Below are 22,667 nucleotides of genomic sequence, written 5' to 3' on the forward strand. Positions count from 1 at the left end.
ACCGTCTAGATATCCGAACGACCTTCTTATAAGACCCAATAATTTATTTGCCTGATTTACCTTCTTCTCGCAATGACCCGAGAACTTCAGCTCATTGGCAACATACACACCTAGGGCCATCTCATATTCACTCTCAAATAATGCAGTTTCTTCATCCCGTTGGGACATATGATACGCCTCCTTACCGTTGGTACGCCCCAGGTGCACCCTCTTACACTTCGTGACATTGAATCTCAGCAGCCATTTCTTCGACCATTCTTATCGCTTCAGTTTGTTCTGAAGATCCACATTCAATATTACAGTATTAAGGGATGACGTCATCTGTATTTGAAACTGGCCTGGAGCTTTTATTTTACCGAGACTTGACGTACTTGCTGCTAGATTACTGCATTAGCTTCCCACACATTTAATTATCCGTCAGGCACTCTTCTTCACTTAGGTATAGAGTTGCTATATGAGCCAGGAAAGGATTCCTTAGTTCACAGGCACAGTCAGGATGGTCTCAAGAGTGCCCTATATTTCCAACTACAGTTTTGTTGTAAGGAATAAATTTCAGTATTATCTATGAGACTGAAGTCACTACAATTCTCCTATTTTTTAACAGTGATTTCGCCAACTCCGCCCATTTTGGATTGTGGTGTACAAATATATGTGTGTTAGAATATGGTCAGGTTTGATGCCCAATGCAGTATTGTGTTAATTTAATGGATGTATGCATATGACTCAATAACCCGTCTGTGATTTTAGTGAAGCCAAATATAAATGCTACTATCGATTACTGAGTGCATGGCTGAGTAGGGGGTGATGCTGTTGGTGTTGTGGTAGTGTTTCAACATGTGTGTAAACTTGTTAAATACTATGTGGGCTGGACTAAATGTAAAATGTATCGACGAATGAGCAGTAAAATTTGATAACAAGCGTTCATGTGGGTTTCAGTGCTTGACATTCAATGTGGTCAGGGAGAAATAAAATCATGAAAAAATCTGATTGAAATTTAAGCCAAAAGTAAACACTGGTACCTGTAGTAGGTTGTATATAAACAGCATGATCCTTGGGTTGTATTAGTGAGTCACGAGAAAACTTTCCTAATTTCATTTTTTTAGCATTAAATGTGATTAGGATGCATTGAATGAAGGAACTAAACTACAGTCATTAACATAAGGTGTCAGGAGGTGGTGTATTTTGTATATGTACAGGGAAGGCAAAAAAATAGCCTCCGATATTTTATAATGCAGTGGACACCAAGGCTTTGAATAGATAACTTAATAAATCGTTTAAAGCTGCATGAGTCAGCATGTCCAATAAATAGGACTTTTTCTTTTAGTGGTTCACCCTGTATAAGTTAAGCATTGGTATATATGTCATCTATTGTGAAGCTCTTACGTAAGGTCAGATACTTTGTGGACGACTTAACTCTGTGTGTGGACTGTTTTGTAATCAGGATCATGTAAAATCATTTTTCATCTGATTTGTTTAGCTTATGTATTATGAATTCCTTAAAAGGTTTTTGTTAACATATATAATTGTAAACTTGAGTATTAATATTTGAATACCGAATTGTTACTCTGGTCATTGATAATAAAGAATATAAACAATGTACAGTAATGAGACAAAAACCGAATGACAGTAATGAGGAATTGTTTATTTAATTACAGTACATAAACTGTACACCAGAGGCACAAGCGACACTTAATGTACGTTAGTAAAATGATTGTACATTACATTGCAACTAAATATGACATGCTTCAATAAATCCAAAACAGATATGACTCCTCATTTGACACTACAAAACTACAGTACAGTTCGTTGTTGTTTGCACGTATTTCTGAGTTTCAACAACTACGGTCTGCACGTACTTAAGTAGACCTATATATATACTGTATTGGACAAAAACTTAATAACTTGGATCCCGGGAAGATTAGGCACCCCAGTTTACTTCACTCAATGGTTAAACATCCTAACCTAACCTCGGGTAGCGTTAGGGTATTTAATCATCAAGCGAAATATGCTGGGGTGCCTAATCTTCATGCAATTTCCCCTAAACGGACAATTCATTGTCTTGGGACCAAACTTATATAACTACATTTGGAATCGGTGGTTATTTTAACTTCATTGGGACGTTTTTTTTTTACTTGAAACATATTCATCTAACCAAAATATTGTTATCTATCTGTACTCTTCGTATCACACTTTATTTACTTGACTATAATGACAGATATAAGGTAGTAGGCGGAAGAGTGCGTGGCACTCCATGGATTACAGCCACATTTCCTCTCGCTTGTGTTGGTACAGTGCTCACTTTAAAACCGTTTCACTATTCGTATCCTAGGTTCATATAAACATTACGCAGTTTCATATGTCAAATTACCCCGTTTCATGTATCCTTTACCCAATTACATATATCCGTTAACCAATTTCATATATCTATCACCCAGTTTCATGTATCCATTACCAGTTTCATATTTGTTACTCAGTGCCATTGATCCAGTAAACATCTATATAAGCATTTATTATATATCACCAATGTATATAAATGTATTTTCTGTGGTTGCATGAATTTAATCCAATGCAAGGGCGGATACAGGAGTGGGTCCGGACCCCTTCTTTGCATCAGAAAATCCCAAACATTTTCTTTAATGCAGTATTTTATTCAGAATATCTCCTAATATCAAGTGCACATGGCTTCAAAATGCCCCCGATATTGGTCCAATTTAAAAAAAATCCGAGGGGCTTACAGCCCTCCCCAAAAAAAGCTGGGTGAGCTCTCTGCGCTCGCCATGTTCCCCTACCCTTTTTTATATTCCTGGATCCGCCCCTGCAATGATCCATGCAAGATATTCAACAGACTCATAGGTAAGGAAGTGAGAAAGGAAGAGAAAAAGACGCAAAGAGAAAGACAGAGCAAAAGACGTAAAGCGAAAGACAGAGCAAAGATATAACAAGAAAGAAAGGACGGAAAAATATATATAGAGAATTACAATGAAAATAAAAGGGGAAAATATAAAAAGAAAAATACAATTAGAAAAACAGGGAGACAAAATAAAATTCAACTGATAAATACTGACAACGGGTGCCCAAAATTTCTTAGTAAATATTTCCATGATAATTAGAAAATAAATTTCTTTATAGTTGAGCCTAGTGCCATCTCAGCGCTATTTTCGTGTTGTATCTAAGTTTCATAAATTATATAGTTTTATAATACAGTGCGTTGGCCAAGTCTGGTCAATCTTCAAATGAAATAAACTGGAGAGGAGGCGAATCTTCAGTTGATCCCAAAGCACAAGATGGCTGCAGTGAACTTACTGTGGACGCAGATAAGAGGGCTAAGGAGTCATTTTACAAAAGTAGGCTTACATTCATTAATCACTGGGAAGATAGTAGGCCTATTCCAGCTTTACACTTACTTATGCTCGTCATATACAAATGAATAACCCCATATTTGATAAAATATGGGATAATCAATGTTCATTGATGAGAAATATGTCCGTTATTTCTACAAGAGGCTCAGGGTCCGGTGTTTTAGAGGTGACCACCAGGAGCAGGTTTGGGACCACTTCTAGAAAGGCAGCCATAAATATGACTAACTCAGATACAACTGATAGTCATGGATCATTTCAGCCGAGGTAAGTGTTCACTGGGGCTTTTGTTTGAGAGTGAGGACAGTTGTACCGGGTGCTGATCTCTGAATACCTTGTTCTCCCTCCTTGGACCTCATGCACTGTTAGAGGATTCAACTACCTGTAACTATTCCAATGTATTTGTAGGCCATCCACAATCAAGGTGTGTTCTAAACGGTACTAATGTTGGTTTCCATGGTAGAGTACAAATTATCCATAGATCTGTAACCATACATGCCATCTTGATCTGCTCAGTGCTTGTTTAGTCTCCTCACATGACCTCATGTGTGAAGAGTGGTAACAGTAATATGTTCGTTTATTCTCATATCGTGTACTCATGGGTTCCCATTTATTTTTTTCCCTTTCACTCTAACTAAAAAATGTCACAGATTCCCAGAATGTTTACTATCAGTTAATGACTACTGAAGCTATTACCTGAAGATTATCAAGTTATTTTTCTCGTTTACATTTAATTAGTGCTTTCTTTTCAGAATACATAATAACTATGTGAATAATAGCCATTCTCAGTGAAAATGGGAGACGAAATGGGAAGTTACCAATGTGTTATGCTCTTCTGACCTGACGCCGTGACGTATAATAATAATATTAATAATTGATACGCATTGAATTTGACCAAAGACACGTGCTTGTTTCCAGGTGAGCGGGAATAAAGTCACATGACTTGTACACATTGACAACATAATATATATATATATTTCATGTAAATCCACAATGAAAACGTGGATAAGATAAATCTTGATAAAATCACACGTTGTTTCCATTTTCCCGTGTGATTTTATCAAGATAGATATATATATATATATATATATATATATATATATATATATATATATATATATATATATATATATATATATATATATATATATATATATAATGACATTACACGTAGGTTAGGTTAAATTAGGTTTTTTCCGTGGCTTTTTTTGTGACTTTTTCCTACATTCTGTTTCCAGTTCGCTGTTCCAGTAATGTCCTTAGGCCAGGCGGTTACCCATCCATTTTGTGTCGTTTGCTCTGTTTATGGCTTGAATTGTGAATAAATAATAGAAAAAATCAGCCTGTTCTTCAATCCATGTAAATAAAATTAGGGATCATATGAAGATCCTCCCCCCCAAACCTACTTGGGGGGGAGGATCTTCATATGATCTAGTCTGGGGGGGGGGAGGGTCTTCATATGATCAAGCCTGGATGGGAGGATCTGACCTGACCAATGACCAAACCTGACCTTTTTTTTATAATTAATGTTTTTTTTATAATTAATTTTTTTTATAATTAATTATTTTTTTATAATTAATTTTTTTTTATAATTATTTTTTTTATACTTAATTTTTTTTTATAATTATTTTTTTTATACTTAATTTTTTTTTATAATTAATTGTTTTTTATAATTATTTTTTTTTTATTGGTTAGGTTAGGTTAGGTTGGATACTTTGGGGGGAAGATCTTCATATGAGCGCGACTGGGGGGGGTGGATCTTCAGTTGGATACTTTGGGGGGGAAGATGTTCATATGATCCAAAATTAGTGTTAATCTTCATTGGGTAATAGTTAGTTGTGAGTGAGATAAGGAGAGACAGGTGCAGCCAGGTTGGACCGTTGGAGTGTAGTGGATTCCTCCCCTACACCCACCTAACCTTCTCGAATTCCCCAGCCTACGCCTCCAGCGCCGCCCACGGAGCGGGGGTCAACTATCTACCCACGCCTACCCCCGCCTTATAAGGCCTGACACCGCTGTGACCACTCTTTTCTACACAGTGCCACCAGCAAGCAACACCTCCTCCGCGCCAGCCGTGCGGCTGTCGCTCCCGCCAGCGACCTTGGCGTCCTTCAAGCAGCGTGCCCTCACTCTGGGCACCCTTGTGGGGTTCAAGATGTTTGGTTCACTCAGGATGGAATGGAGAAAGGAAACTCACAATGTGCTCTCTATATACATGTTGTATTGGATGTACAATGCAGCTTGGTGCTGGGAAGGCAGCATGGTTACAAGCGTGATGTAGAGAGAGAGCTGGTTGGTGAGGGTGCTCAGAGGAGGACAGCTTGTGGGTCGCCATGCTCGCCGGCGGGAGAGGACCGCCAAGCAGGCGGAGGAGGAGGAGGAGGTGTTGCTGGCTGGTTGGTGGAGGTAGAAAGAGACAGGTCACCACGAGGTCAGGTCTTAAATAGCGGGGGGTAGGCGTGGCTTAGTAGTTGACCCCCGCTCCGTGATGTATGGCGGCGCTGGTTGACCTAGACCACGAGGCACACACTGGAATTCGCGGGGTCGGCTACGCAGCGACAAACAGCGTTTGTAGGGGAGAAATCCACTACACCCTCACCACCCAGCTCTCTCTACTCAACGCTTATTACCATGCTACCTACCCAGCAACAAGCTGCATTGTACATCCAATACAATATGTATACAGTGAGCACATTGCGAGTTTCCTTTCTCCATCCCATCCTGAGTGTGAACCAATATCGCATACCCCTACAGGAGCACCAACCCCAGGGTAACAAATGGCTGTAACCAACTTAGCAACAACAGCAGTATAGTTGCTAAAGTAACTTTGTTACCCGCGCGTACATAACGCAACTATAATCAACCTATCGGATATTGTACCTTTATAAATAATTAAATTAAATTATGCGATGAATTTTTGAAGATAGTTACACATTTTTAGCGATAAATCTTGATGCTAAAAATTGCAGGTTTAAACTGAAATCTAAGAGAACAATCAGCTGACGAGAGGTTCGGTTTCAATGTTGACTCAGGCTCAAACATAATGATATCAACTGTGAAAATATACCACATCATTGTTATAAAATATATAAGGTAAATGTAGTGAAAAGGGAAGAAAATGGAAAGACGATTTCACTTGGAATTCCTTACACAGAGCATAAATAAAACATGACTTTAAACATAGTTAAGGTATTCGGACAAGTGCAAAACTCTAAACAAACGCAGTTGAAGAAGCCTAGGTGGGTGTGTTGTTGTTGGTTGGTTAATGTTTGTCCTATACATCACAAATAATACAATGTTGCACGTATCTACAGTATATTGTTTTATGGTGATGTAACTGTTGGACTATTGTAAAATGTTTATAAGTAATATAACAACATTGATGGTCCTTTACGAACATTGAAAATGTTGACGATTTCTTAAACTTACTCGTTAATTTCCCCGTTAAAGGAACTTAAGTGGTAAAGCAGCAGTCATATAGGTTTACTTCAGTGTGTAAGTCAGGTGTTAAGCATTTTTTTGGTAACTCTATATAAACTTCATTATCATGCAAGTTGTGGAAATACGAGAAAGTGTTGTCATGTTTACCTATGATTTCAAGGCCTTGGCACCACAGTGCAACCGTATGGGCATTGTTTTATGTGATGGTCACCACATAAATACAATAGGTGGATTTTCTCCACGAATTCTTCACTGGAGTTGTATTTTTATTTAGTTTACAGGTAAATTTGCATTTTCAACCAATATGGTTCTCGAGTTTAGCAATGTGTTTTTCCGAGGGTTAGGGTCATCTCGTACCCAAGATAAATCGTACCCAAAAAAGTTAACTTGTACCCAACTCACGAGACAAGTCATACCCAAGATTATTTGCACCCAATTCAAGAGATAACCCTTACCTATTAGTTTATATACCATGTAATTTAGCTTTATCTATGATTACAAAAAAAGATTATGTAAATCTTGTAGGAAAGTGCAGTGAAATAATGAAATATAATGCATCACTTTGAAATGGTTGCGTCTCATTACATAAGTACTGTATGTTATTCCATTGCACTACAGGTATTGAACTTGACAAGGGCTGAAATGGTACTGGAGCTACAAAACAAAGTACAGTACAAGCTTATATTCAAAACTGAACTCACTCACATAGGATTAGTGGACTTCCAAAAACGAGAGATTAGCATGGTCAGTGACCCAGGTGACATACCTTTGATCATCTGACGTCATGTCCTTTGATAGTTATGTATCATAAAGTAGCCGAACTACCTGACTGTGATACATGACTATTGAAGGACGTGACATCGGATGATAAAAGGGATGCCGATTTGTAGCTTGGAAGTTCTGCAGTCGACTTATATGCCAAGAATAGGTCTAATTCAAACTTTTAACCTGCAATATATATATATATATATATATATATATATATATATATATATATATATATATATATATATATATATATATATATATATATATATATATATATATATATATATATATATATATATATATATATATATATATATATATATATATATATATATATATATATATATATATATATATATATTTCATGTAGATCCACAATGAAAACGTGGATAAGATAAATCTTGATAAAATCACACGGGAAAAGGGAAACAACGGAGCACCTTAGCTTTCGTCTTTATTCAAGACATCTTCAGATGTAATTGGGTACGAGTTGTCCAGCACCCTTTTTCTGATGGTTTAGACTAGTGGTTCCCAAACATGGTGTCGCAACCCCAAATGGGGTTGCAAGATGCATCATAAGGGGTTGCATAGAGGCCATGGGTCAATGGGGTCCCATAAAGCTCAAAGTCCAGGTGTCAAGAACTGAAGGACGTGGCCGACAGGTGCTGTCTCGTTAAGTCGGGACAATAAGTTATGGTCAAGGGAATGATGCAGTTACTGTACTCTCCTTGTGTCAAGTCAGGTCAGTCCAGGGAAGGTGAATGCTGATGACACGTTACGCAGCAGAAAATCCACACTCCTACCTTTGAACTGCTCTCAGCTCAATTCTTTCTGTACTTCTCATAGATACAGACAAAAAATGACAGCAAATTTCAATGATAAATTACTTGAGTTGCTTTCTGAATCTTTGGATTTTGTTCAGTTTCTTTTTAATGCAGGTGTAAAACAGTGTTGCTCTTTTGTCCTGGAAATGGCAAGGGTGAATTTTTACATTTATGATGACATATTAATGTTTGGGGTTATTTATCAAATTGATATTCAGTGGTTAAAAATCGAGCTAACAAGGTTCTGATATAATTTGGAAGTCTGTGAGGCAGTTTCTCGTCAATGGTGCTTATAATTTTTTTATACTGTAACCGTATATCAAACTTAAACTTAGAAATTTGTCTGCTATGTTGTTTAATCACATAATTATACCCCCAGTTAACAGAAAGTTTATTATATGATAATGCACACACGTTCCATATGAATTATGACTGATATAACTTGTAATGAAAATTAATTATATGATGATGCACACATGTCACATAGGAAATACGTACAGTATCACAAAGTTTTAATTAAGAAAATTGTATGTTATGTTGCTTTAGCATGTAATTATATCTCCATGTATAGAACATTAAATGATCATATAAACATGTCGCATATTAAAGATGACAGATGTAGCCTGTTTCTGCCAGTGTGTACTTTTAGAGATCAATTATGCAATGCATTTTCCTTAAATGTTTTTTCACAGTTAAATACGTATATCAAAATGTCCATATTTACTCTGAAGGATCCTCATATATACAGCATATGTAATGACATGGGGGTCGCCTCTGCCCCCCTGGATCCCCTGGTATATTTAAGTCATTTGTGAGGGAAACTTCAAAGAAGAAGATTAACTTAAAATTGTTTAAACCATCGTAATAGCACATTGCTCAACTCGAGAGCCATGTTGGTTGAAACTGCAGTAATACCAGTTCACAAATTTGGAACTTTAAAAAAACCTACAATGACATTATTCCTTCTATGCCATTGCTTACATGCCATCAATGATTTACTGAATTTTAAATAAAAATTGCCAGATTTTTACAGATTTTAGTCAGAATTAACCGGTTTAATTTATGAGAACACCTCTACCACCAGAGGTGTAGTGGACAGGGCATGAAGGATGAGAGAAATTGTGGGGTAGAACACACTGAAAAACTTATTATATGACACTAAAATGATGTCTCTACATGCATTGTACACAAAGACAGTACTGTATATATATATATATGTATATATATATATATATATATATATATATATATATATATATATATATATATATATATATATATATATATATATATATATATATATATATATATATATATATATATATATATATATATATATATATATATATATATATATATATATATATATATATATATATATATATATATATATATATATATATATATATATATATATATATATATATATATATAGTAGTTCTGCTATAACGCGATAATTGTGTTCTTGTAAAATATCGTGTTATAGAAAATCGCGTAATAGAAATAACAGGGCTTATGGAGAAAATAGGGTTAGGTGCAGTTTACTCGAAATCGAAAAAATTTAGTAGTTAGCCTAACACAAAGGATAGCACAGTCTAAATAAATGTTACATTCATATCTAATAATGAAATCATACAGTAAATTTAACACTTTACCTTGAAAAAATATGAATGTAACTTGATGGGGGAGAAGGGTGATTTTGAGGTTGATAACATCAAGCTTCTCTTCAAGTGTTATATCCTTTCTTTTACGATAATCACCGGGAATTCTATCATCAGAATGCTTTTTGGAGATATTCTTCTTTACCATATTCACAGTTAATACCACAAAATTGGAGAAATAGTAAGCAAAAATCGCGTTATAGCAAACAAGCGATCGCGTTATACAAATATTGTTCCGAATTCATAAATCGCGTTAGAGCAAATTCGCGTTATCAAAACACGCGTTATAGCAGAACTCACTGTATGTATATATATATATATATATATATATATATATATATATATATATATATATATATATATATATATATATATATATATATATATATATATATATATATATATATATATATATATATATATATATATATATATATATATATATATATATATATATATATATATATATATATACATACACACAGTTAACGAACTGCCCTCAACATGTTTTCGCTTACACTGACCGGGCAACCAGCTTTAGTATCAGTCCGCCAATACATTAATCGGTTCTAGGGCTTAAATTCCTTACTATTTTAGTAAATATCAAGAAGTTTATACTTTTCAATAATTTTAAAAGTTTAATATTCAATTTTTTAGTCATTTTAACAATTATTGAACATAATTGAAGGTAAAGTGACTACAGTAGTTTAATGCGCGGCATCCAGCCTCTTAACACAGCAAACAGGCGTTAGTCTCTCTGTTTTCACTGGAGGTAACATCTTGCTTGAGACTCTCTTCAACTAAACGCTTTTTTCTGTGTTTCCAAGCAAATTATTGGTCATTTTGAAATATATTTTACATATTGACAATATATAATGCAGTGCAGTGTTGATTTAAAGAAAATAATCTTGAAATACACCAAGAGAACTAAAATTTTATGGGTGAAATGGTGCCATGGGGTGACTTCTCTTCTACCCCAATGCCTTCTCTTCTTCCTTCTCCTCCCCCCCATTCTAATTCCCATCATCATCATCCAGGAGCCTTCTACATACACACCTCAAAGTAAGTGAACTTTTCTACCATTTTTGTTGAATTTAGGCAATTTTCGGTGAGCTGGAACCAATTAATATATATATATATATATATATATATATATATATATATATATATATATATATATATATATATATATATATATATATATATATATATATATATATATATATATATATATATATATATATATATTGTATTTCAAAGGCAGGTATACTGTACAATATTGTACTATATACTGTATTGTATTTCAGAGTGACATGATGTGAGTGTTGAAGACAACCATGGATGATGCCATACTCCAACGGGTGTGTAGTCTTGCCACTGCATTCCGCCAGTCTGCTCATCTCCTCCTTGATCAGCAATATAAGCTTTCATTAGGTAAATACATAATAATTGTGTTGAAGTCTTTTGTTTATAGGAAGTGTTAACCTCTTTTGTCAATACAGGTATCCTCGATCTGTGATATTCTGCTTTAACGATGGTGATGTAAACAATCCGCATCAACGATGGTCATCGTCTGGCCAAAGGAATTTACAGTCACAAAAATAAGATAAATCACTTCACAGTCACCAAAACAAAGTACAGTACAGTACTGTACAGTAAAATTTGAACGTTAGTGGTGTCCTTTCACTGTACTACTCAGTCGAGTGTCCTTACTTGGAGCTGGCGGACGCTCGCCCCACAAGGAATCACAGCTCAAGATTAAAGAAGCTGCAAGTCCAGAAAACTGTGAGGGCAAACTTTTTTGGAGTGAGAGTTGTGAACTTTTGGAACAATCTGCCAGAAAGTGTTGTGACGGCACCGAGTGTGAGCTCTTTCAAGACCAGACTTGACCAACAATGGAGCGGGTTCAGGTACATTCAGGAGCCAGTGCATGCTCAGTACTTGCCAACAGTGCGTAACAGAGACGTGACCGATTGCTCAAATGGCTAACGAGCTGATCAGTGGTGAAGAGGATAAAAGAAAAGAAGAAAAGGGGTAAGGAAAAAAAACCAATGATAAGTAACAACACTGATATTGATCGATAATCGTTGAATATATGATCTCGGCCATGTGTGATCACCATAAAACATATCTTGCTACTGGTGCACTACAGTAACAAGCTATGTTCTATGGTGATCGTTCATATGGTACAGTATTCTGTTTTGGTGACAGTTAAGTGATTTTTGTTGTTTTTTGACTTAAAGTACTTACCGTAGTTTCTTGTTGTCAACATGTGAGCAGTGGTCGCCACTGTCAAAGTTTTTACGTTTTGTGACAAGTTGTTTCACTCTCTTTTTGTGACTCTGAAGTGAATAGTGTTCTTAATGATGTGATGAGTGATGTTTAATTGTTTTATGTCTATTATTAATGTAGGATTTTTTTTTTTGTGATTCATGTGGATGTTGCACTGGCTGGGAACATATCCCATTGTAAATAGGGGTATACCTACTTCAGTGTTGTTGTCATTTCACAACTTTTTCAGTGTACAGAGTAGTTGTGACTTTCTTTTAATTCCATATGATATATTTATGGTACAGGCTGCTCTTCATTTCTCAGTTAGAAAGCTTTATTGAATCTGGTTGTTTGTCAGGAAAGGATATGATTTTTAATAATATTTTAACATCCATTTAATCAAAGGTAGGCAGGGCTTGAGTTGTGGTAGTATGAACTGTTATGATATACCAGTTAACTTTTTTCAATAATTCATTCCAGTTTTTATACTTCTCAAGCAAGTGCAGTCCAGCTGATACTAGTACAGTACTGTAATACCGTATTGTAATTACAGTAATCTTTTGTTGATGGGAATCTTTGATCCCCAGAACTCCGAGTGGATTTTTATATTAAAATTATTAGTCATTTTAAAATTTAGTTAACATGTTGATAATATATGCAGTACAGGGAACTAGTTTTTTGTGCGCCCATCAGCCGCTTGACTCACCCACCAGGTGTCAGTTTGGCTTTGTTTACAGTGGAGTGAACATCGATTTTGTTGGTATCTTGAATATTTTTGCATTTTTACATGAAAATTATTGGTCATTCTGAAATTTAGTTAACATATTGATAATATATAGCACAGTGCAGTGTTGATTTAAATAAAATAATCTTGAATTACACCTAGTGAACTTAAAATTTTATTGGTGAAATGACGGCATCAAGCATGGGTCCTCTGAAAGGTGATTTCTCCTCCATCCACACTGCTTTCTCTTCTCCCTTCTTTTCCACCCCCACTTCTAATTCCCATCATCATCATCAACCAGGAACCTTCTACATATACACCTCAAAGTAAGTGCACTATACTGCATTTTTTTTTTACTTTGTATGTACTTTTCTCTGAGCTGCAACCAATTTCCAAATATCCCATTGAAACAGTGAATTCGGTTAACGAACGATTCTGTGGAACGAATTGTGTTCGTTAACTGAGGGACCACTGTACATATATATATACTGTAAAACAAAGAGACGATTGCGTTACACTGGGATGTTTTGTTGGCACATCTGCCCAACGCAATCAATATACCAACAAAGTGTCTAGACGAGGTTTGCCATGGATGCTGTTACTACAGTTGAGGCCTTCCAGGATTGTGCTATGGTTCTTCAGTTGCTGAAGCAAATGGGGCATCTGCAAAAGTTAAAGAAAAGACAATGAGTGTGTTGTGAATTGGTTTTTTTAATTGGCGATGGCTGGCTTGTCAAAGAAGACCCTGATTAATGATTTAATAATACTAAAGAAGTTTTAAAGTGACGAATAAATAGAAACATGTCACCGTTTTATGTGTTGTACTGTATTTGAAATTATTATTGTTTCGTGATTTATTTAAATATTTACTTGAATATTCAACACCTAATATGAAACTAATTTGAGCACTAACCCAGCCAGCAAAGCTCACTGCCAAACTGTTGTCCATTTGGGCCATCAGGCCAGCAGCCAGCAAAATGGGCAACAGTTTTGGAGGAAAGTGCCCAGTGGGCTGCCACCGTTAGCCATGAATTCCTGGCTGGGAGACTGGAAGCTATGTAGCTGGTATGTTAATTTAGATTGGAAAAGTCACGTATCCTGATATATGAGAGTCTTTAGGTTTGCTTCCTGAGGATTAAAGCCATATACCTGGCTAAGTACTATACAGTAACCACTTCTCTTTTCATCTTGTACATCCTTGGATGTGCTGTATTATTTAATTTTCAGCGTGTTTGGTTGACTTTTACAACTGGTGAGGACAGGTGTATTATCACAAATACAATTCTTTTTATTTATAGCTTTGGGATATTTTGAACATTAACCAATATCTTCATTCAACAGACACATGGTCACTTGGAGAAATTCAAGAAGCATTTAGTTTAATCCTTGAGATAGAGCAGCACACTAACTTCCATGTGCTGCCTCCCAACCACCGCCAGCACTCCGCAATCCCACACCTTCAGTTTATTTATGACCTTCTACAGAAGATCTTTGGTTTAAGACTGTGGGCTAAAGTTGGTGAGTAATTAGAACGTACATTGAACATTAATAGTACAGCATAAACAAACCATTAATTTGATTCTATATATTATGTTGAGTATAAAAATTATATGGTTGTAGCTGAAAATTGCAGATAAAGGAAAGAGCATTTTGTTTTCTGGCCTTTTCACTAGAGTTGAAGTGAAGAAAACTTTCGAAAGTGAGGTGAGAGGTTTGAGTAATATCTTTCAAGTATGAAGTTAAGTAACAAAATGGTGTACAGGTATTGTACTGTATTGTATTCACAACAATATGAGATTTTTTTGTTTCCTTGTAGGAGAGATGTATTTTTTAAATTTATTTGCTTTGGTAAAATTACTGAAGATGTATTACATTTGGTTCAGCTTTCAGGTGTTAAAGGACAATAGAGTTGGAGACGGAGGTAGACCAGTTAGTGGAGCTTGAATATGGTCGCCCGAAAGTAAATGTTGGTGTTAGACAAAGTTCTTCCATCAGGAGCAAAAGCTTAGTGTACACTGATTGGTATTGGGTGTTGTTACAGGGAAATTAATTAAATTATTTTATTATTTCAGGACAAAGTCTTCCACAGAATGAAACTATAAGTTTACGCTGCTTCCGGAACTTACAAGCTCTGGAGTTATTGCACATTCCTGTGACCAGCCTCAAAGCCCTCCAAACCCTGCGGCCAACACTGCGATCAGTAATAATAGTTAAAGGACTAACACGACTTAGTGATCTGTTCATCCGTTGTGGTGCTGATAAGGTAAATTTTAACTCCATTATTTTTATCTCAATTAAAATACAATGAAGTATCAGTTTTTAATATATAATCCAGTGAAAGGACAAGTAAAAAAATGTAGGACTGAAATGTACTGTGGTATTAAAAGAGAGTCACTAAAATTTGTGTGTACACACTTTACATCTGTTACAGGTACAGTACAGCTACAGGTCATACAATGTTTTTGATGGTTATTCAGTAACTAAATCAATTATATTCATTGAACTCTGTGGGATACATTATATAAATCCCAGTAACTGTCTTCCATCACAGCATTGCTGCAATTTTGGAACCTTGGTAATAAGCTGATCGTATTTTAGTTATTTCTTAACCAGAGAAATTGAAACATAAAATTTACTCACATTTTGCTATTTTTGTAGGAATTATACTTGATATGGGGGTGGATGTGATCTTGGATACATCACTGTGGAAAAGTGGATAGACTGATGGTTATTAGTGTGTCTGTCATCAGTTTTTCATTACTCTCTACTGCTCTCTACACAACTATTGAAAATTATTTTTGCCAAACTTGGTAGTCAGGTCAGAGGGTAAGATGTCATCTTACCCTCTGACCTGACTACCGACTGCTGCGGTGTTTTTTGAAGATTAGTAGGGTCATTACCTAATACCTGACCATTGTGGACTTGATCTCACCCTCCTCTGTATATATATACCTTGTTATGTACTTCTCCTTAGTCTGTACTCACCCCTGAAGATGTGAATTACACGAAAGCGCTTGGGAACTTCGTGTTTTCTTTTTCCTTGTAGTTATCAGTATATATATATATATATATATATATATATATATATATATATATATATATATATATATATATATATATATATATATATATATATATATATATATATATATATATATATACTGTATATATATATATTATTTTTCCATTTGTTATAGTGCCTTTTTAGTTTTTCCACTAATGTATTGTAAACTAACTAACAGTGTTTATACTGTATATCAGGCAGGAGAGTTTGCATGGGAGCAACTGCAGGAAGCTGTGTTGGCTCACAACTCATTGTACAGTTTAGACCACAGCCTTAGTCTCCTGCCAAACCTTAAGGTATGTTGCAAGAAATATGTAAGTACTTACTGTATCTTGTACTACTATTGTGGGGATTATTTGAAATTGTATTACATTTGAATTTTTTGTATATTCTGTCATTCAGTATGGTATTTGCTTGCTTCTCTGTTGGTCTGTACTGTTTATAAAGCTAAACGCTTGAGCACTGATGAAATTTGGTGGATTTTTCTTGATAAGATTTGAAGGGATTATGTCTCATTGGTTATTTATGTTCTGTGATGTTTTTTTGGAGTAATTAGGGCATAGAAACTGTCATAATTTATATTATGAATTAATGGTTATATGGCTAACCCTTGCAAGCATAGAAAATGTACATAAAACGTTTATGATGATGATGATGATGATTATTACAGTATTATTATTGAGACCAAACTATTTTTGGTACTTAAGCTTTCAATTACAGTTCACACGTATTACAGTGTTTAGGTACATGTATATATTTTCTGGCAATTTGTATGATAGCGCCTTTAGTAGAAATTTGAGGTTTATGGTGCTAATACTGTATATGTTTTTGTTTGAACAGATACTAGACTTAAGCCATTGTGAACTGGAGGATGCCTCAGCTCTGGAGTACCTCCCTACTGTGTCGTTATTAGACCTGAGCCACAACCAACTACGACTCCTTCCCCGTCTCTCTCCTACTGCTACCTACTCTCTTATAGTTCTCATAGCCAATAACAATCTTTTTTCTCACATAAGTGGTGCGTATATATTTTGTTGTAGTTTTGGGTTGCTTAACAGCCATTTACATTACTCTTTTAAGAATGGACATCATATACAGTAGTATTTTAAGATGAAGTGTTACAACAGTTTTATATTCTGTAAGGATGCTACTTATTTTTCCTTATTTAGGTTTACATGAAATGAATAACATTGAGGAGCTGGATCTGAGGGACAATGTATTAAGTTTGAAGGAAGCATTGTCACCCATTGGTGCCTTACCTCATATTAGAGTGCTCAAGATAAGTGGTAACCCTATCACATGGGACCTCAACTACAGAAGTCAAATTATCAGACAGCTAAATCCTGCTACTGCCAATCATAAGGTACTATATATGTTGACTTAGTTATGAAATTATTTTCACCATTAACTTTACTAATGTAACACTTGTCCTATGTGCAGCTTTATGTTTGATAGAGAGAAACTTATTCATGTATGTGTTAGAACTTGACAACTTGTTAAATATTTGGTCATTTTCTTAGGACACAAAATCATAATAGTCCTTGTGATGTATCATTAACTTGTCCAACTTAACTCTCTTTCATCTTTTATGGTTAAATTTTTTAACTCACTGTGTTTCTTCAATAAATGTTTATTATCACTTTTTTTACTGCTCATTTAAGATAATGTTGTTTGCAGGTTGTGTTTGATGATGTGCCTCTAACAGGTCAAGAATATGATGAGGTTGGGATGCATGCAGTGCCAGCAGGATCCTCTTACTCCCCAGAACTTCTTTCATCTCTTTCATCCCTCTCCTCCCTTTGTTCTCCAGTGAATCCAATAAGTCCAGCACATGGACTAATCTCACAGCCTCTGTATTCACCTGAAGAGGCAGATCTGATTCAGCTAGATCCAGTAGACTCCCAACCAGCAAGTTTAGTTAATGATTCAGCTCCTGTATCACTCAAAAACTCAGGTTTGGTTGTGTTCTGCTCTTGGCATTTAGATTGTATATCATCTGGGTATTTAAGAATTGTCTGTTATGTTTTACTTTTGCATGATTTTTAAGTGGTGATGAATTCTTTTAAATCCTTTACACATAAAGATGGTGCATCACAACCACTCTAGATATTAACAGTAGTGTATAGTGTTATGTGAGTGAAATGATGTACAAAATTTCAATTTGAATACATAAGAATTTATGTATTTCCTTATTATTACTTATGGTAAGGAATCATACTCATATATACAAGAGGCTGTTATAATTTTATAATCACCACCAACCTGATAACTGACTGAAGTATTAATTTATGCTCATTCATCCCTCTGGTAATAAACATCACCCTTGGCTGTGAAACTTTCTTATATTTGACGTAGATTTTTGGTGCTTAATGCAAATACTTCTCTGTTACCGTCTAGTAGAAGTTTTCATGCTAAAAATTTTATAATTGTTGCCCATGCTTGGAAGGCAAGGACAGCTGCCAGTGTGTCCCTTTTTAATATTCATCATACCTGAATGTCATCAAACTTATGTCAAGTAGAGTATGCAAAGGAAACCATTGCCTCTATTTTCATGTACAGTGCTTCTCTTGGGGGTACATGATAACAAATTTTAATTATCTCGATGAGCATGGTTTATATGGAAGATTCTCCTCTCAGATTCAGAAGAGCTAACTCTTAACTATGTTGGATTAAAACTTAATAAAGTTTACCTTTGAAGTATTTTAAGAGCAGACGAATGTCAACTGTCTTTTGATTTATTTTTAGTTCATTTTTGATAGCATGAAACACTGATGTCTATGTTTCCCATTTATTAGTGTAAAGTACAGTAGTTCCAAACATGTGAAAAAATATGTAGGGTGGTTTTGTGTGGAAATTGGAGATTTTGACCAACATTATTTCACCCACTGGTGTGTGACTGATCCCTTTCAGTAAAGTGATAACACTATTCTTTCATGTCTATCAAAACGTTCTGGGTGTTTAAAAAATGATGTGAAGTTCTTTTCAGCTGGTTTTTGTATTGAGTTATTACATGCAGCAGTCATTTTTGCTTTAAAATATCAAGCTTATTTGTGTTTACATATGGTACAGGGATGCTTTACTTCACACTTTCTCATACCTTTAAGTAAAAATCCAACAAAGTGCATATAATGAACCTAAAATTTAAGTATTTTCATGGAGAGGTATATTTTCAGACCCAGCAGGGCAGGGCTTGTCAATCTCATTGTGATATTTTTCTAATAAGAAATGGCTTGATAGGTCCCTGTGGGTATGTGAAGTCAGCCCTCCAACATGGTTTTACATTGTTAACATATTTGGCATGTATTTGAAGGTTGAGATGTACCATATGTGAGACTCAGAATGGTTGAATACTGTAATGGCTTTTCTTTGTACTGTAATTAAAAGTGATGAATTTTGTCCATATTCACTAAAAAGGATTAATACCTATTAAAAATATTTGCTAGTGGCTACCATGTTTGAAACATACAATAATCTCACTACCCAGGCAATGGACAACCCCGCAGAAAATCAAAGAAGAAACGCACTCGACATATAGCCATCACAGATCCTGATAATGAGGATATGGACAATGACAGTATACATTTGGCAGACAGTGACATGTTGGAAAGAATGGGTAAGTCTTTAACAGTCATGCTGGGTGGAAAATCCAAAAGTAACTATTGGTTTATTTGGGATTTGAAGACCTGGCTAGTATGTTCATTAGACTCTTTATTTCAGATCAAAACTGTGCTATTAATTTATTGTTTGATGTGGTGGGCAGCTATGTACCACAATTTTAATATGTAGTTTAGAAAGGAATAAGGATTAAGAAAACAACCAGTGGCATATACAGGAAAAGATACAGTCATACTGAATATAAATGATGATTGATGACTTAAGCTATTCAAGGACATACTGTAGATACGAGTAAAATGAGGCACAAGAAATGGTAAGTTAAGAGTTACTTAGAGGAAACCTTGCAAAACAGTGGACATGTTGATGAAATAAGATTACATATGGTTTTGGAGAGATGGTCAGTGGAGTTTAGAGACCTATGAGTTAGGGGCTTTTAAATGATAAAGGACTTCCAGAAATTAGGTAGTTTAAGAGAACTTAAATATTTGCAAAGATGGATATTCAAAATTAATTTGAAAAAATGGGAATTGCATTTAGCTAGAAATATTCAATGCCATGATATATACAGATAATTAAATAGACTCCTGCAGAATAAATTAAATTGTGCTATTACAGTATGCATCGAGTTGTTGGAGCTAAGAAAATGTATTTTATTTGAAGGTGTACCCGACCCCCCACCACCTAGTTTGGCAGCTGGTCCAACCTTCACTCTTCCCACCTCAGAAAGTTTCACTCAGGCTCTCAATGCCCACACCCTCAAGACAGACATGAGGTAAGTTACTGCCAGGTAATGAGTTATTTTTTTGTGTTTTGTGTACAGTTCATGGACTATGAGGAATAAAATGAGAAAGCAAATTTTTTTCTGTGTGACATGTCACTTATGAATGTAACTTAAATATGGATTTTTTTATTTGGAATTTGTCACTGTAGCAGGAACATTTTCCATAGCAATAGTTTGTTCTTCAATATTTGTTAAAGATGTTAATAATTAAAAATGCAAAAACATTTTTTATTCAGAAATCCTGCTCCTGAGCAAAGTGACAGATTACTTGAGGAAATTCTTCAGTCCAAACCCCACTCTGGGACCCCAGGTGCTCAATGTGATATGACCAATCTAGTCAACATGGCCACAAATGAAACCAGCAACCAGGATGAAATAGTAAACACAAATAAGGAAGATGTGGTTGTAGGCATTCCTTCAGATCAAAATGATAAGGAAAGCTCTCCAGAAGAGAACCCCTCCACTAGTGATATAACTGAGGCAAAGACAAGTGATGAGCCAAGCATGGAGTCCAGCATGGAGTCCAGTTTCTATAAGGGAAGCTCAAACATTTCTCGGAGATCATCTACTGATATGTCACCACCACATAGCGATAGTGACGGTATGTTAAACTTAATTTTTGAGGCAAATGAGTTATATATATATATATATATATATATATATATATATATATATATATATATATATATATATATATATATATATATATATATATATATATATATATATATATATATATATATATATATATATATATATATATATATATATATATATATATATATATATATATATATATATATATATATATATATATGCAAGTAAATCACTGTAGGTGTGATCTAGGTATATGATAACCACAAGGAAAGAAGAAAACACGAAGTTCCCAAGCGCTTTCGTGTAATTCACATCTTCAGGGGTGAGTACAGACTAGAGAGAGTAATACAAATCAAGGTGTATATATACAGAGGAGGGTGAGACCAGGTCCACAATGGTCAGGTATTAGGTAATGACCCTACTAATCTTTAAATAGCACACAACGGTTGGTGGTCAGGTCAGATGGTCAAGTGACCTGGCCTTCTCACCTGATCACAAATCTTCTTAATTACAAAATTGTCCAGCTTGTACATGCCGTTACTCAAATTCATGTTGAATGCTTCGGTATGTTTAATAAGACTAGATTCTATGATGTTCCTACTGTCAATTGACTTACATGGTAATATTGAGGAGGCATTATCCCAGTCAATGCAATGCTTGTTATCCCTCAAATGAACAAACAGAGCATTGGATTCCTGGCCTGTCCTAACACTGTATTTGTGTTGTTTAATTCTAGTTGCAAGATCTTTACCTGTCTGGCCTAAGTAAAACATATTACATTCCTTGCAAGGAACTTTATAAATGCAACCAATTGTGTTGTTGGGGGAGTTCTTGATTAACATTTGTTTAACAGTGCATGAGTTTTTAAATGCCACATTGACGTTCCAGGTTTTTAGCTGTGCAGGAATGTGTGAGAAATTTTTGTGAAATGGTGTATATATACACCTTGATTTGTATTACTCTCTCTAGTCTGTACTCACCCCTGAAGATGTGAATTACACGAAAGCGCTTGGGAACTTCGTGTTTTCTTCTTTCCTTGTGGTTATCAGCATATACAGTGACCCCTCCGTTAACGAACTCAATCCGTTCCAGAAGGTCGTTCGTTAACCGAAACCATTGTTTCAATGGGTTTTGGGTAATTGGTTCCAGCTCACCGAAAATTTCCTAAATTCAACAAAAATGGTAGAAAAGTTCACTTACTTTGAGGTGTGTATGTAGAAGGCTCCTGGATGATGATGATGATGATGATGATGGGATTTAGAATGGGGGTGGAGGAGAAGGAAGAAGAGAAGGCATTGAGGTGGAAGAGAAGTCACCCCATGGCGCCATTTCACCCATAAAATTTTAGCTCTCTGGTGTAATTCAAGATTATTTTCTTTAAATCAACACTGCACTGCATTATATATTGTCAATATGTAAAATATATTTCAAAATGACCAATAATTTGCTTGGAAACACAGAAAAAAAGCGTTTAGTTGAAGAGAGTCTCAAGCAAGATGTTACCTCAGTGAAAACAGGAGAGACTAACTCCTGTTTGCTGTGTTAAGAGGCTGGATGCCGCGCAT

The 22,667-nt window shown here is 35.2% G+C and overlaps 1 protein-coding gene across 4 annotated transcripts in view; it reads left to right on the forward strand.

Annotated features, from left to right (window-relative positions):
- Positions 1–6,454: 6,454 nt before the first annotated feature.
- The window catches only part of LOC121872383 (serine/threonine-protein kinase 11-interacting protein-like), a 62,478-nt gene continuing 46,265 nt past the window's right edge, over positions 6,455–22,667 (forward strand). For 2 of the 4 annotated variants that reach the window (XM_042375137.1, XM_042375149.1), the window contains exons 1-11: positions 6,455–6,595; positions 11,358–11,484; positions 14,387–14,563; positions 15,118–15,308; positions 16,307–16,405; positions 16,950–17,127; positions 17,279–17,472; positions 17,787–18,063; positions 19,594–19,722; positions 20,385–20,496; positions 20,742–21,106. In XM_042375137.1, coding sequence (XP_042231071.1) covers positions 11,388–11,484; positions 14,387–14,563; positions 15,118–15,308; positions 16,307–16,405; positions 16,950–17,127; positions 17,279–17,472; positions 17,787–18,063; positions 19,594–19,722; positions 20,385–20,496; positions 20,742–21,106 — 1,819 coding nt within the window. In that variant the 5' untranslated portion in view covers positions 6,455–6,595; positions 11,358–11,387. Of the gene's footprint in view, positions 6,596–6,751; positions 6,852–11,357; positions 11,485–14,386; positions 14,564–15,117; positions 15,309–16,306; positions 16,406–16,949; positions 17,128–17,278; positions 17,473–17,786; positions 18,064–19,593; positions 19,723–20,384; positions 20,497–20,741; positions 21,107–22,667 lie in introns of those variants that run through there. The other 2 variants (XM_042375151.1, XM_042375144.1) reach the window with 2 other exon arrangements.

Source organism: Homarus americanus, unplaced genomic scaffold (assembly GCF_018991925.1).
Source record: "Homarus americanus isolate GMGI-L3 unplaced genomic scaffold, GMGI_Hamer_2.0 scaffold55640, whole genome shotgun sequence".
Taxonomy (NCBI): Eukaryota; Metazoa; Arthropoda; class Malacostraca; order Decapoda; family Nephropidae; genus Homarus; species Homarus americanus.